This window comes from Symphodus melops (assembly GCF_947650265.1).
Source record: "Symphodus melops genome assembly, chromosome: 14".
NCBI classification, from domain to species: Eukaryota; Metazoa; Chordata; class Actinopteri; order Labriformes; family Labridae; genus Symphodus; species Symphodus melops.
This window is the reverse complement of record NC_136704.1, coordinates 16,603,858-16,620,527: the sequence shown is the minus strand read 5'-3', so window position 1 is coordinate 16,620,527 and position 16,670 is coordinate 16,603,858. Positions and strand designations below refer to the sequence as shown.

Below are 16,670 nucleotides of genomic sequence, written 5' to 3'. Positions count from 1 at the left end.
ATAAATGTGAGATTAACGGAGACCGAGCGTCGCCTCTCTCCCACATACACAGACATACAGACACACAGGATAGGCAAGGAGCCTTGGTGACATTTTAAAAGCCTGAATCAATCACTGTGGAGGAAAGTCTTGTGGATTTTTACAATGTTTGAGTATCAATGTGATTGCTATTACATCTAGGGACCTAAATCCCTTTTAGTATTTTACATATTGGAGCAAACGCAGAACTACCACCTTTGCGTTTAGGTTAAAATTAGGGTCGAAGAAATAGAACACCCCTCTCTTGCTCTAAGTGGTACACTCCAATTAGATAAATTCATCACAGGTGAGCCGTAGGTTGCAGACTTGTTAGAGTCCTGCCCATTTACCACAAGTTTTGTCTGTAACCACAACACCACATCTGACATCTCTTATTAAAGATGGGGGAAAGGTTGCAAAGCCAAAAGAGCTATGTTTGTTCGTTTTTTGATTGTAAAGCTAAATTCACTAAGTCATGGAAGTTTGAGGCTCATCTTTGCAAACACACAGGATTGGTAAGTGGCTAAAAACTGTAAGAAGTCCAACAGATGAGGTAAATGAAAGGATCTAAGTGAACATGCCACAACATTGTTATATATGTCACTTTCCCCTAAATTTAGAAACCATTTTCCTGTGAGAGCTGTGACAAGAGCTTTTGCACTCGCTATCAGCTCACCAGACATGAGCTCAATCACAGTGGAGAGAAACCGCACAAGTAAGACTCTACTGCATGTTTCTGTTTGAAATAACTGTGTGGATTTCTTTGTCACTTATCAAGCTGCCGTTTTCTCCGCTCTGGTACTCAGGTGTCTTGCTAATGGATGCTCCGAGGCCTTTGTTACAAACAGCAGCATGAAGAACCACATGGCACGGGTTCATCAGCACCAAGACAAGAGATATCTGGTCAAAAAATTCAAAAGTTTTCAATGTCTTTTCTTTTTTTCTTTAGCAGATTTGAATTAATTTCAATGAATTACCATGCTTTTATATTCTTTCAGTGTGACCATCAGGGCTGTGGAAAAGATTTCAACAAGAGGATCCAACTGAAAGCGCATATGTATGATCACCAACAGATTCTACCCTTTCAGTAAGTGGCTTCAAAGTTGATGCAAACATCATTTTATTTATTTTATTTTACATTCTGTGAGTTTTTATGTTTAACTTTTTGTGTAGTTGTTCTTTCAGTGACTGTTCAAGGGAATTTCCCACGCATGGAAAACTAAAGAAGCATGAGGGAGTGCATGCAGGTTAGCATATAACCAGAAGGCTTTTATTTCTTTTTAATTTATCAGTTTAACCAAAGATGAAAATGTCTACCCTGCAGGTTACCCCTGCGAGAATGACTCGTGTTCTTTTAAAGGAAAGACATGGACAGAATACCTGAAGCACAGGAATGAACACAAAGGTTTGAAGATAATGCTCGAATGTTTTGCTGCACTGCATGCCTTGTCGCATAGATGTACAGGGTTTGACTATGACAATGACTCCTTTGTTCAGTTAAGGCTCAGTGTGAGCAGTGTAAAAAGCTGTTTAACAACGCCTGGTTCTTGCGCCAGCATGAGCTCCATGTGCACTCTGGGGAGCAGAAGAAACTGGCCTGCCCCAGAAAAGGCTGTGATAAGAAGTTCACTCGTCGCTTCAACTTGGAAAGCCATGTTCTGGGAGACCATGATGGCAAGAAGCCCTTCAGCTGTGCTTATGCCGGCTGTGGGAAAATCTTTGCCATGAAGGTGAACACGCTGTACATGCATTTACAAGATTCTGGGGTTGAAAACCATTTGTATTGTGCCATCCTTCCAGTTTAGAATTGAGCTGCTAAATGGCGTCTCTGTCAAAAATATATTTTGGTTGACCTACAACCATTAATTACTGAAACATCTTATTTCACCTTTCTCATTGTCGTTTAGGAAAGCCTGTGGCGACATGGCGTGGTGCATGATCCAGCAAAGAAAAAGCTGAAGGTGATGTGTTGTGAACATTTCACTTTCACACAGGGAATGTGACTTTCCCCAACTTTTTTTTTTGTATATAACTTTCTTTCCCCCTCTATAGAAACTGCATCCTAAAAAGAACCAGCCCTGGCGAGTTGCAGTGCAGCTCAGACTTGCAGCTGCAGTCGAGCAAGCGGAGACCAACAAGCTGGCCGCCAAACTGTACAAAACAACTTTGAAGGATAAAAAACAATGAGGCTTCCTTGTATAGATTTATGGCTGTGTTCATTAAAGTGAAACATGATTTCTGTTAATATACTTTGTTTAAGCAAATATGAAATAAAGCTTCATTAAAACAGCACTCCATAAACTGCCTCCTCCTCACACCCTATCAAATGAGAAAACCACACTGTAGAGTCCTCTGAAGGAAATTTGTTTATTAAACAAACCGAAGACACATTCACACACATGTAAAAAAAACTCCAGCTGGTTGTCATGGTGATGATGCCTAAGGGCAGGTGAACCCCCTGGGGTGTGGCAGGTTTTCTAATAAGGCCTTAGGCTCATTCAGCTGGATACAGTGCTGGTGTTGCAGAAACTCTAGATTAGCGTGATTACAGCTCATTATCCTAGATGACAAAGGATCACAGGCTACTTTTAATAATTTGATTCTATCTCTACCTGCAACGATGCATCCACCTGAATACAGCCCTGGATTCTACAACTGCCTGGAGAGGTGATTACAGCACAGATCACATTCTGTTAACAGTTGCAGTACCATTCCTCGCTGCTGGAGTGAAGACAACATGACCATATGAACTCAGCAGTGTGTGTGAGTGCAGTCTGTCGAGTGACGTGGCACGATCTGGACCAGGTCCCACCTGGTCAGGACAGGCTTGGTCCTGCTGGGTCTACTACAGTTCTGGATGCTTTTGGTCCTAGTTTAAGCCCGATATGCAGCGATGTACAGTGGCATGTACAAGTCGACTTTGGCCAAGGTCGTTCCCAATATAGAACATTCAGGGTGGCCTCAGCATGGATAAGATCTGGCCCGGTTACACCAGGCTGCCAGGCCAGGAGACCACAGTAAGTGCCACCCTGCTGCGCTGCTCCTTTAGCATAGGGACCAGTGCAGAGTGGCTCATTCCTGCTGTCGACAGGCCGTTAACTGCCACAATCATATCACCACATCTAGAGAGACACAAAAAGACAAGTCAGTATGGATTATAACAGACAGACAGAGAGGAGTGACGTGTCCAAAAACTATAGCACGTCAAAGGAAGATTTTGAAGATAACTAAATCATTTGGCGTGGCAGTGGCTTACACAGAGAGCTGGGATGAGTAGTTGTACTAGTCTAAAGGTTCAAATGAAATAATTACTTGAAACTTGAGTATTTTTTTAAATAGCAGGAACTTCATCACCAGAAAACATTACAAAAACTAGAGTAAAACACCTTAGTTTGTGACTTATTTCAGACATGGTTGAATCAACACTTGGTGATCGAGTGGATGTACAGAAGGAGGACCGTGTTAGTAGGATTGACTCAGCATAAATGGTTTGTCCTGATGAAGGAATATGTCCATGAAGTGTTGCTCATTCAAATAAAATAAATGGCACAGGTAATTTAACAAGTATGAGTATTGACACTCATTAATACTTGGGCTGTGAACGCAAACAGCCCCTTTTTTCAATCGGATGTCACCCGGAGTTTCTCCTCCCAGACCCCAGGTATTTTTTCTGCAACAAGTCCGAGTGGGCTGACGTCAGAACGCTGCAGGATATTCTCCAGAAAATTCACCTTGAGCCAATGGGAGGGAGAGTGGCATCTACAGTATATACTGTGACCGCTGTACAGTGCATAGACCTTATACAAGCCACCACTTCAATCTCCATGCACGTAATTTAAAGGCTGCATTACGTTTTCTGTTCGTCAGTGTGTTGTTCTCAGATCTTCTGTTCATGGTGTTAGTCTGTTGAACTACATGAAGCATTGATACAAAGAGAAATGTGTGTATTGGGCAGAGAGCTGTGGGCCAGAGTCAATATAAAGAAATGAATCAGAAATAACTGATGTTCTGGCTGTTGATGTAAAAATCAAAGCAGATAATGAAACTGAAAGAATAGCATTCGAGGCCTCTTAAAAGTTTGATATAAAACACGAAACCTTACTTTTTAGGAGAGGAAAAAGGAGTACAGTAAATACTTTCCTATTGTTCTTTTTACAGCTGAGACACTACTGAGAGCCCTCTCAATCTTTCTCAGCTCTAAAAAGCTCCCTGAAATATGGCAGCTATCTTTCTTTTCGTTTTAATGGTCATCACGCAGTCATTTCTTGTAAAGAGATACGTCTAATAAAAACTTGAGGCATAAAAAAAACGTTGTCAGTTTTAATGCACTCTGTAGGCGTGGCCACAATCACACCACTCTCATAAACCACCCTCAGTACGTCCCTTTATCTGCCTGTGTGTCACAGCTGACATAAGACGCAGATAGCAGCTGATCACTCACTTGAGGCGGCCGTCGTAGTACGCAGGCGTGCCGAGTACAATGGTCTTGATGAAGAACGCCTGGTTGCCGTGGCTCTCCTCGTATCCCCCGACGATGCTGAAGCCCCAGCTGCCCGGGTGGCTCCTACGCAGAACAATCTCATGACTACTGTGCAAGTAGCTGCAAGAAAAGAGAAGAGGGCAGCATGAAGGACAAGCCAATGATACAATCCAACAGCATCTCCAAAGGAGCGAAGACTCTGATTTATATTATTAAATCAAATCAATAACAAGTAGAGGAAAATATCAGATAAAAAAAAAAAAACACCACAGTTTCCCTTTTCCCAACCAAAACCAGCCTTTTAACAAACAAAGAAAAAGTAGCAAGAGAAAAACCTAACCAACACAATGAATTTGAAACTGGCCTTAATTTACTCTGATAGCAAGTTTCAGAACATGGCAAGAATCTCATATAGACAGAGAAAAGCTTAAAAACATACAGCGATCCAATAAACCCAAATTATAGGACATATCCTGAGATCAATGTTGGATTCATAAATATTTAGGCAAAAATGACGATTTATAGTGATAATGATTCTATATAGTCCAGGCCCTAAGAAATCAGAGTCCACAGCAGCTGTTAATGCTTATATATGAATATAGACCAATACATGAGGCTAATATTCACACTTTACAAAAGTACATTTAAATCAAGAGCTGTATGATATTTAAAGATAAAAGTGTGTCTCAGTTATTCTTCCTCCCCTCTGTGTGCTAACCTGGGTAAGCCCAGCCACATGACCCATGAAGGGGACCAGTTGGCATCAAAGTCACTGTCGTGTGTGTGAGGCAGCAGCTCGTCGATGTCGTGCTCCTCCACCACCATGCTGACCTCAAGCACCCGCAGCTGGACGGAGGGCGAGGCGGCACTGGCCTTCAGGGTGCCCACAGCCTCACTGTGACTCAGGTATGTCAGGTCTTGCCCGTTTATACTCAGCAAGATGTCGCCTGTAGAAGATAGGAAGAAGACTGCGGTGTCATGCACACTGTATGAATCAGATGGAGCTGGTCTGTCATTCTCCTCTCTGAGGCAGCGCTCACCTCGTTTGATTCGTCCGTCCCTCGACAAGCAGCCGTGTGGTTGGACACTGGTCACGAAGATTGGCAGCTCACCGCTCTTACTGCCCCGCCCACCTGCCACCGTCATGCCAAGAGACTCAAGGGGCTCCTTCTTTATGGTGATGTGTTTCTCCTTACAGCTCACACACTGGGATAGGTCCTGGGATTACACAAACACACACACACACACACACAGGTTCATTCACTGGAGAACATTCTTCAGTAAACTACACTTTGTGCACGGTCGTTTCTTTATTTAAAACAAATCAGTGCAGCCATGTAGTATATATTAGGAAGCTTTCGTATTGATTTATGTTGTTAAACTGTGATTAATTTTTTTTCAAAGACTCAAGACTCAAAAATGCAAAAATAACACACACAACCACTCATTACACATGTGCTCACTCTGTGGGTGCTGGTGCGGGAGAGGTGCACGGGCACAGGACTTGGGGTGGAGCTGTGGATAGGCAGGAAGTGATCAAGGCAATAGAGGTCTCTGGTGGAGCTTGATTTTGGCGGTGGAGGAGGAGTTGGTTTACTGGGTCGGCCAATAAGCAGGTGGACTCGCTCTCCACTGGCCTGGGAAGACAGTGTCAGTGTTTCAGTGACTTTATTTCTTAAAGTTTGAATACATCGATGCAACCAGTGGAAGTCCGAATGATCTCACCTGTATAATCTGTGCGGCCTGCTCTGGGGTACCGTGGCGTAGGTCCTGCTCATTGACTGCCAACACACGATCGTTACTCCGCAGTCTGCTGTCCTTTGCTGCCAGCCCGCCCTCCAACAGATCCAGCACAAACACTCCTGACTCATCTGTTCGACGCACCAGCTTGATGCCAAGCTGCTCTGTCGAGTCCCGCTTGTGCAGGGTGATTCTCAGCGTGGCTGGGCTTGACGGCGCTCCCTCAGGGGTGGAGCAGGGGGCGTGGGGCACAGCCGGGGTGGAGGAAGAGGAGGAGGAAGAGGGAGGGGGGCGAGAGGCACAGCGGCGCTCTCTTAGCACAGTAAGCTGTAAAGTGGTGCAGGGACGGGCCAGTGTGGAGCGTGCAAAACTGTGGGGGACGTTACTGATGTCCACATTGTTCACCTTTGGGAAAATACCAGTAAAAGAAAAAAAGTCACATTACCCATTATAACCAAGTCATTAAAAACAGCAGCTATAAGTAGAACGATCAATAAAACACAGTTTATTCAGCAGAAAATGTACACATGGTTTTGCAAGTTTAAGAAAAGAAAAAATGACAAAAACAAAAATGTGTTTGGAGCGACAACAGAGGCATTGAAAGCTGGTAAAAAAATATCTTCACTGGGACGCAGATGGCCTAGCGCTTAAGTCACACCATATTAACAGAGGATATAGTCCTGCAAGCAGGCAGCATGGGTTTGTGTCAGGCCTGGGGCTCATTTCCCCAATGTCTCCCTCCCACAGTCCATTCAATAAAATAATGTACATCTTCACAAAAGATACTAATAGCAAAAAACTAAATACCACAATGTACAATGTGCTTTATGCTGATATGACAGTGTTTTTTCCTCACTGCAAATAAAGGCGTAAGACTACCTGTCTAGTGAAATTATGGTGTTGAGTGTTTGATGAAGTCATCAATTAAAGAACTTCAATTCCAACACTCTTACCTGCAGTATCTGATCCCCGGCCAGCAGCCTTCCATCCCGTGCAATGACCCCGTCTCTGTACACTTCCTGAATCACAATGTTGATGAGAGGTGTCTCGTTTCCCCCGACGACGCTGATGCCCAGCTCAACATACGGGTTCGCCCGGTGAACCTCAATGGCAGTAATCTCTCCTTCAGGGAGCGAGGGCAACTTCACACAGCCTTAATGGACAAACAAATCACATTACACCGCTTGCATTTCAGAATCCAATTTCCACATCCTACTTACATGATGCTGCATGATTAGGATTATCCTGTCGTATAAGGTTACACTGCAAGAGAGATAAACTGCAATATTTCATTGATGCCAAGATCGCGAGTATTCATGAAGTGATGTCTTACCCTCTTCAGCAGAGAGAGGCGGAGACTCAGGGCAGTCCCATCCAGAGGAGGTGGAGCTGACAGAGCGAAGGAGATGGATGCAAGGGTTACTAAGGGGCCGCTTCACCCTGGGGACCACACACTCCAACCCCACCACACCTAAAGACATGAGGAGATGGAATTGTCATATTGTCCGCTTGTATCTAAATCTTGCTCGATAAATTAAGTGGATCTACTAACTGTCTTCCTCCGTGCTCTCCTCAAAAGCAGGGTTGTCCAATCCGGCCTCGGTCCACATCGGCCCATTGCCGTTGGTGTTGTTAGGTCCAGTGGGTGGAGAGGGTGTACGGTCCCTCAGGTTGGTCTGTGGAGTGTGCGGCGATTTGGGAGGGCTGGTTCCCGTTCCTCGCTCGTCCCCACTCTCACATCGCGGACCATCAACGCTGGTCTGCTGACACCGCGTCCCGGGACACCTTTCACCAAGCAACAGGCGTCAGTTTGTTAGTCCATCTGACATGTAAAGAAAATCAAGTCCACATCAGTTCATTTAACATTTAATTGAACTTGATCCCTTTGGGAAAAGTCCCCTTTAATTGTGGCCATCTTCGACAAAGTCGTTGTGAACAGTTAAGTGTGGCTTGGAGGGATTCACTGTGCAGTGACAAGTTTCTGTCACTAATGTAACAACTGGCTGTTAGTGAATTAAGAGTAGAGAAGAAGAACGTTTGACATTTGTGCATCTTTTACTGTGGTGGCTGGTTAGCAAAGCAAACAGACAACCATTAATAATTGCAAGACTTATTCTTCCTCCACATTTTAATCGTCTTCTTTGTGACAAAAACTTGAGGCACAACTTTGCTACAACAAAACATTTAGAAACTGTAGCAAGAACATGAATAGTGGGTTTAATAAATATCAGCCATCCTTTCAGGCCATACAGCTTTGTCATACTTTATCAGAGTTTCTGCAAACAGTTTACATTTAGTTAACATGTTTAGACCATTACATACTTTAAAGTGAGGGTACACTATGGGGAAAGAAAGTCTGGAGTCAGAGTATGATGTCACACTGGAGTATGGCACAATTTGAAGACATCTGCAAGTTCTTACAAACACAATTTTATCTCCACACATAATTTTACCCTCAACAAGCAGGAAAACCTCTATCTTATTTCTGCTTTTTGAAGCAAAACCAATACACAGTACGAAAGCTGAAAAGGGATCTTAGATTCTCTTTTGTGCCAGCTGACTGCCCATCTGCTGAAACGTTAAATATGCCCATATATTTTTTGAGCAATTCACTCAGGGGCATTTTTTATTACTATTTTTTTTTTTTGTCACGTTTTTGTCACTACAGACATGGAAATCACGTGTGCATTAGTAGACTCTCGTGGTGCTCACAGTATCATCCTGTAGCTGTTACATTATGACCCAAAGATGAGCACATTTCAGATGGCGGTCTTCAGCTTTTTCTCTTTTTATTTTACTGAGCTGTCTAAGCTCTTTAAGATGTTTAATGAATGCTTGTCTCTCCTGCTATCCAAATTCTGTACTCCTCGAAACCCCCATCACCATAGAAACAATGTCCAAAAATGTGCACACATGCACCCCAGGGTGTCTATGCATGATTGTCTTTGGACTATGACTAGGAATTGTTGGAGGTGGTGGCTAGAAAGCTCAAGGCCCGCCTCAGTTACTATAACTGGATGTCAAAAGTGCACTTCATAAACCAAACATTCTTAACCAATCGGTGACGTCACTGACACGATGTACACGTTTAATACAGTCTGTGGTTTAACCCTCCTCTATTCCCAAGGAAAACCCACTCACTGCAGTACACAGTAGGCTGAAAATAATCATGTGATTATAGTTTTTATAAATTCATGAACGAAAGATTTAGAAATGATTTCTTTCAAAGACACTGGATTTTGCTTGTTAATCCCAATATAAAACTACAGAGAGTTATATAAACTATAATAAAGACAGTTATATAAAACAGAGAAACGCAGCATACAGTATACAGACAAAGTCTAAAATTGATGATGCTTTGAGTCCTGTCTATAAAAATAACAGCACAAATCAAGTGGAAAGGGATGCATTGTCCCACAAATAGAACCTCTACTCTGGAAAATGATTAAAAATAAACACAGACAGACTCAAAGGATCAGTGCGGTCTTACCCTTAATTGACTGAAGTATTTACTTTAAGAGGCAACTACAGTATGAGCTGATTGATTTAATGAAATGCTTCTGTTCCTCCTGCAAAGACTAGAGATATTGCTCTCTTTGGGTTTTTTTTTAACAATGTTTTAATTGTTATGTTATTTTATTTTTATTTTACAACATTTGCTATTTCAGAAATACGTTTTAAATATCTATTTATCCAAAGTTTTTCTTTCAATAAATAACAAATGGCAAGTTGTGAGAAGAAAAAAAAAATAGTTTAAGCTCATATAAAGAACTTAATTTGAGTCCTTTGCTTCAGGAATAGTTCATGTAGATCACATACAAACCTGCAGAAACAAGATCAAAGACAGCTGAAAAACGTTCATCATGTCTTCTTACTACTGTCGACGTTTTCTGGTTCTTTGTTCAGACATTTGGTGTAAGGGTAGATGTTGTAAAAAGGCAAAGAGCAACATGTGTCTGAACAAAGTACACCTTGACCACTAAGCAACACAGCAGCCTGCCACCACTCTCTCCATTTAATCTAATGCCCAGTGATCCCTAACCTTCAACATAAACATTGTTGACTGTCCAAGTCACACAGCAACAGCGGACTTTCGGCTCCTAATACTATCTTAAACCTAAGTCTTCATGTAAGGGGAGCAGTGAATGCACGTGGTTAACAGAGGTATAATCTCTACCAAAGAATGCCACGTAAATCCGCACAGCGACCTTATTTGATCCGTCTTAAAGCATCTTCCCTCGTCTTCTTCACACGACATGATGTGTGCAAACCTCCCTGAGAGGCAGCGATCTGCAAACGTGATGATGATTAAAAGTCTTGAACCAGGAGACTGTTGGTCATTAAATCCAGGGCACCTTTGAAATCCTAATACTTAAAAATCTTATGGATTGCAGGAACAATCTTTCTTTTCTTAAAGCGCTCTAATGTGCTCACTAAAGATGAAAACAAACCTTCTTCTCTCAAAAATGAAAGATCAAATCAACAAACACTTACTCACTTTAATACACTCAGGAGTTAAGCTGTTACAGCTTAAGGTGGCTAATGTTAGCTTAGGTAATGCTACCTAAATATAGACCTGTATCATGCTCAACCCACTGTCTTTACAGACAATTTGCTGACTTTTTGTTTTTTCTCAACACGTGCTTCTATCACACCAATGTCTTATCATTTGTCCCACAAATGTCACATGTAGTTAGAAAGTGCATCACTCAAGAACATAAAGATGCTGTTTTAAAGGCATTACATAGACCGTCTGTGGCAGGGCTGTACTGTAAAAACAGCTGACTCACAAAAGCTTTTAACAGTGTTAAGGATCTTGTTAGTGTGAGCTTGTTAAGGAAAATCTGCTTCAATGAGCCGAGGTGTTAGATGTAGACAGGATATCCAGTCAATCAGAAGGATTCAAAACGTTGATAGATTGCACTTTATCAACGGACACAAAAAAAGTATGTCCCAAAATCAATAAAAGTCCTTTTTTATAATCCTGATATCTATGTTTTTTCCCCATTTACGTAAAGCATTTTCTGACTGAAGGATTTGTACAAAGCAAAGTTAAATCTTCAAGTACTTTTCCTTTCCTCTCAAATACGTAATTTCCTTCTAACCAGATCCATCAAACCTGACCTGGGTTCCCTAAGGCAAGTCTGATGCAAGACAAATACTCTAAATACATGATGCTTTTTAGTGCAAAGACATCAAGAAGGACGGAACAAGAAAGCAGAGGCAGACAAAACAAACGTTGGTAGAAAGCAGTGATTAAAAGATGTGCCACCCCATTCACCCCACTTATCGCCCCATTCCCCATATTCAACTCACCACAGGTCAGGGTTGCCTTTGGCTGTCTCGCAGAAGAAATGGTTGAAAAGGTCTCTGGTGTTGAAGTTACTCAGCATGATTGCAGACTGAGAACATGGAGCACCTGGTCAGCCAACCCATGACTATGGTAGGGAACCACTAATCCTCATCACATGACCTACAACCCAATAATCCCCTCAGGGTTTCACAGGACCTGGTCCAAACGGGTCAAAAGCCAAGACGTGAGGAAGGACAGACACTCCTGAGGTTAAGGACGACGGTGAAGTCGGACCTGTTCTGGCTCTGTGGCTATCACAAGTTTCTATAAGATAGAGGCTCACTGAGAGGATGGCTGGGCTTTAAACACAACTTTCAACTTCGAAAATTATTCATATCAGAAAAGTTGTTGTCATGACCAATTTATCTTTTCATTACTTTCTCCATTCTCCTTACCAAAGACTCAAAACTCAAACCATTTAGGTGAACAACCAAAGAGGACTAAAGAAAATAAATGGGTTTCCCTCCTAAGAAACTACCACCCATGCATTCTGGGAATTTAGGTGTGATCAATTCAGTCACGCAATTGACTGAAAATGTCTAGTGTCTGTGCAAATTGTGTGATTGACTATACAGTTAATCTACATTAGTGCATAAAGTGTATGGAATGTGGGTTGGCATGCATGCTTAATGTTTCTTCTTAAGTCTATGTGTCTGTGTTTGCACCAAGAAGCAGCTGCTTCTGTTAAAAAATGAAACCAATGCTGAAGTGCAAAAAAAGAGTGTCCACTTGAGGCTGCCTCCAAAAGCCAAAGAATCCCTATCAGAGCCCTTGTTAAAATGCCAATTCTACAGCAAAATGCATACATTTATACAACCTGGGACAAAAAACACTTAACTTAACTCATTATTTTATTAGTAATAAATGTGCTAGCGGGGAATTTTTTTTTTTTTTTTTTTTTTACATCATTAGGCATAACTAGGGGCATGGCTGTATTGACTGACAGCTATGTGCGTTGTAGCTCTTTTGCAGGAGGCTAGGCTTCACTTTACATAAATCCTATTACTGACCTTAAAGGTAGGGTCAGTAGCAATGTTTGTTGCAGCATGTAAACACAACGTTCAAATTTCGTCCTGGGCTCATCTCCACCAAGCGTGCATCCACTGCAGGACTTTGCATAGTATAAATTTACTGCTTGTACTTTCATTGCAAGCTATCCAAGAAATATAAAATCTTTTGTAATGCACCAGCCCGTCCCATCAGACGGCAGACCACCTCTGTGTGGGTTCACCATACTTTTGGAACTTTATCAGCGAGGTGTCTCGTCTCACTATATTACATTTTCTTTTCTTTGCCACTGTGTTTCCCATATTTGAGGTTTTGAATGGCGTCCAATCATTGAAATGTTTCCACTCCCAAACTCACCTGGGCTCTGTCACTGGCTGAAGGAAACACAGACACGTCCTGAATCAACCAAAACATCAAAATACAGGCAGAGGACAGGGTCTCAGCAGACACAGTCACCACCACACATGTATGAAGGCCCAGTGATAAGTGATGACATTTGAGCAGCATTCACTTTATATAAGTTTAAGTTTTATATTTCAGAAAAAAGCGACTGACTTTATCTTTAAACTGGCAGCTTTATCTGTTTTATCTTGTTTGGTTGTCGTATACTAACTAGATGACAAGCACAACAAGCTAGATGTTTTAGCAATCATGATCTTAATTTGGCCTGCCTCAACTCCACCTCCTTGCCCACCTCTAGAGAAGCCAGAAGTAATGCCTCTTCATAAACCAATAGAAGACATTCCTGTGGCTATGTCCATGTTGATTAGCTTTATGGTTTGCTCCCATAAAAGCAATAATCTATTCTGTTTGTACATGAGATTTATTATTTTTATTACCTGTGTTTGAGGTGTGCCTCCAGGTCACAGCGCGGCATGCTGAGGGAGCAGACTGGGGTCAATGGGCATGACACTGACAGCTTGTCCAGGAGCTTGTGAACCAGAATGCTAGACCTGCGGCACGCCTGCAGCTGCAGCCGCGTCCGGTCCAGCGGGCAGAAGTCCCTCTCCTGGAGGAAGCTCCGCAGACAGCGGGCGCAGAAGGTGTGTCCACAAGGCGTGTCGAGTGGCTGCACCAGCGGCTGCAGGCAGATGTGGCACACCAGGTCGTCATCCACCTCCAGACGATAGTTAAAGAGGTGGTTCTCCCAGCTGCGGTGAATCTGGCCACACTCAGGACACAGAGCCTCCAACGCTGTCTCCACTGGCCCGGCTACAGCCACCTCACAGCCTGGGCTGCCCATCTCTGTTCCTTCCTCACAGCTCAGCTTTGGCACAAATGACTCCAGTGGGGCAGCAGTTTTGGGAAGGGGCACACACACTCCTATCCCATAAGCTTCACAGGATGAACAAGTTGCAGAGAGGACAGATGCCCCCCAGTGGCTGATGGCACATCACCCTGCAGGTCAGAGGGCAAAGCAGGGGGGTTAAACAGCTGTTTCAGACAAACAACAAGTGTCTGATTATGTGCCCGTGCATTTATTCATGTGGCAAATGCTTTGTGCACGTGTACCCATGAGTCTGCATGCGATCAAGAGAGTGGCACTGTGTGTGTGTATGTGTGTGTGTGTGTGTGTGTGTGTGTGTGTGTGTGTGTGTGTGTGTGTGTGTGTGTGTGTGTGTGTGTGTGTGTGTGTGTATGTGTGTGTGTGTGTGTGCTGAGATTATGTATTGCTGCTCCTGTCCACTAATCTGGCAGTATAATCTCTCTTTTGCTCTCGCCTGCTGCAATCTTCCAATTCCACAGAGAGGGAATTATCAGGGATTGAGGCAGAGAGAGGACACAGATCAGAGGAAGCGGGATTGGGAGAGCAACAGAGAGGGCATAATAATGCCGAAAAGAGGTAAAAAGGAGCTCGGAAGATGTAGAGGAAAAGATAAGAAATGGGGGGGGGGGGGGGAGAGAGAGAGATTAATGGGATATTAAAAAAATCTGACAGAGAAAAAAAGTACAATAAGACAAGAAGAAGAACGTGTCTAAGAGAGAAATAAGAAGACAAAGGGAAAGGAAATAGTGTGGATTCTTTAAATAACCCAGAAGCAAATATGGTATTTCTAGCTCAGGCCATGTGCAGACGCACTCAGTCTCCTCTGCAACAGAAGGAGAACATGCCCAAAGCAAAGTCTTGAAATAAAGCACTCCACTGAGGATAGAGCTAATGCACTGTACGTGCTGATCTTCTCCACAGTTTTTCACATCCAAAGCCATTCAAACCTTCAGACGAGTCCCCCCCCTTGGGCCTGATGCTACTGGCGGACAGCAGAGGGCGTACCTCAGCGTAGCAAGGCGGCCAAGCCACACTGACTACCTGCCTCTGTTCCAGCTGGGGGTCTGCTCCTGTCTCCATGGCGACCTGGAGCCTGTTCTGTTCAGTGGGGCTTGACATTCAGAGTGTAGCCGGAGAAGGATGCAGAGGAGCCACACAAACAGATGCACTCCTCTCAGCAGGATGCTCTGCTCCTCCCTGGTACAGTCTGAAAGCCTGTCAGACACCGCAGATAAAGATTAGAGCACCCTTGGTTTGTTTGTGCTGTTTTTTTTTCATCTCGTCTCCTTGGCTACGCATTTAAGACAACCTGTCTCCTTGGCTACCGGACCGGTAGTTACTTATCTCATCCTCCTTTAAGTACGTGCTCCTGTCTGTCTGTGTGTGACTGGCTGCTTGTGTCTCTATCCCGCAGCTGGACATGAATTAATCATGAGGACACAAGGCTTCTCTGTTCCTATAACAAAGCTGTGACATCACCACATCACACACACAAACACACACTCACTCAAAAACACACGTACAGACTTGTAGATGTCCAGGCGTAAGTGTACACAAGCTAAAACACACCCACACATCATGCACTAGGGCTTTTTAGGGTCTGGATCCTGCAAATAGTCTTTATCAATAAATAAAGTGTTAAGGTTTTTACTGTGGTTGCAGATTAGTGCCTTGGCCATGAAAAGCACTTAAATCTATTTTAAACACAGCTGAACTCTGTACAACATATTCCTTCACCCAAGTCAGATACAGACTGTCAAATGCTTGTGAAAAATAGATATCTTTAATCCAACTGAATTTGAGTGTTTGTGTGTCAGTGTTAGAGTCCAGGACCATGCTGCTATTGTCATTGCACTGCTTTCATAGTGATAGATGACGGTATTGGCCATAAAGCTGCTCTGCACATTTTTTTTAAGATAGGCTATGACAATTTTCTCTTACAACACTGGACAAGATATGAACAACCTGGTCTGCAGGAATGACATTTTCAAAGAAGATAAGATGATGTTTTTGGCCAGAGATTTAAAATCTGCAGGTCCTGTCGGCTTAGCCTACATTTTTCATAAACCCTATCTCGACCTCTCATATCTTGAAAAGCCCTGAAACCCTGAAAAGCTGATAGTCATTTGCAGGAACAGGCCTGCTGTCTGTGTGCAAAGTCTGTTTCAAAAGGCTGCTTTTCTGTCACGCAATGATAACAACAAAAACTGACACTGCTTTGTTTTAAATTCACATCTTTCATTTTTTTTAACTGTCATTGTCTAAAATTACCTTGGCAACCCACCAAATGAAATGTCATGATCTGTGAGCTATCCGCAGGCATTTAACACATTTGATTAGACATGAGCCTTTTTTTGTTATCATTGCCCCCATCTGTCTGACTCCATCCCACCCTCCACGAGCGGAAAAGCTAGGACAAATGATGAAGCGACAATAGCAATATCAGTGCACAGCCAGCCTCACACTAACACCGTTCATACATCCATACAGAGTATATGCAATATGTGATGTTACCTTATCCGGATGCTTCCTCCGCGCCGTGCACTCCGGCCCCAAAAAGGGGGGAAGATTATTAGCTGCGGGACCTCAATCACGCATTCACCGCAACGGCCCAGTCCGCAAACCCGTCCGAAAACGCCCCCGTGCCTTTGGCGGCACTGGCCCCGCCCATTATAGTCCGTCAATGGGAGTGGGCGGGGCCCACAGCTGTCAATCTATAGCATATTCTGTAAGGACTTCTAAACGGCCTGCTCAAAAAACAAACAAAAAATCCCCAAATGTTGTCTTTTTAAACCCTCTCCATA

At 43.2% G+C, this 16,670-nt stretch overlaps 2 protein-coding genes across 5 annotated transcripts; one reads left to right on the top strand and one right to left on the bottom strand.

Annotated features, from left to right (window-relative positions):
• The first annotated feature begins 324 nt into the window (after positions 1–324).
• gtf3ab (general transcription factor IIIA, b) lies at positions 325–2,310 on the top strand. The gene is made up of 9 exons (XM_079361521.1): positions 325–533; positions 639–733; positions 825–921; positions 1,017–1,105; positions 1,192–1,265; positions 1,343–1,423; positions 1,516–1,748; positions 1,926–1,979; positions 2,071–2,310. Exons 1-9 carry the CDS (start codon positions 420–422, stop codon positions 2,203–2,205), a joined length of 972 nt encoding a protein of 323 aa, XP_079217647.1. The 5' UTR covers positions 325–419; the 3' UTR covers positions 2,206–2,310.
• Positions 2,311–2,371: 61 nt separating this feature from the next.
• lnx2a (ligand of numb-protein X 2a) lies at positions 2,372–16,566 on the bottom strand. 4 transcript variants are annotated; one of them, XM_079361519.1, is made up of 13 exons: positions 16,381–16,566; positions 15,176–15,333; positions 14,912–15,081; positions 13,439–13,997; positions 7,791–8,023; positions 7,572–7,709; positions 7,192–7,391; positions 6,224–6,643; positions 5,962–6,135; positions 5,539–5,716; positions 5,217–5,445; positions 4,460–4,618; positions 2,372–3,140 (listed from the first exon to the last, which is right to left on the bottom strand). In XM_079361519.1, exons 4-13 carry the CDS (start codon positions 13,840–13,842, stop codon positions 3,005–3,007), a joined length of 2,271 nt encoding a protein of 756 aa, XP_079217645.1. In that variant the 5' UTR covers positions 13,843–13,997; positions 14,912–15,081; positions 15,176–15,333; positions 16,381–16,566; the 3' UTR covers positions 2,372–3,004. The 4 variants fall into 4 exon arrangements, with proteins under 4 accessions (XP_079217645.1, XP_079217644.1, XP_079217643.1 ...); XM_079361518.1 differs by lacking the exon at positions 15,176–15,333; XM_079361517.1 differs by lacking the exons at positions 14,912–15,081; positions 15,176–15,333.
• Positions 16,567–16,670: the final 104 nt, after the last annotated feature.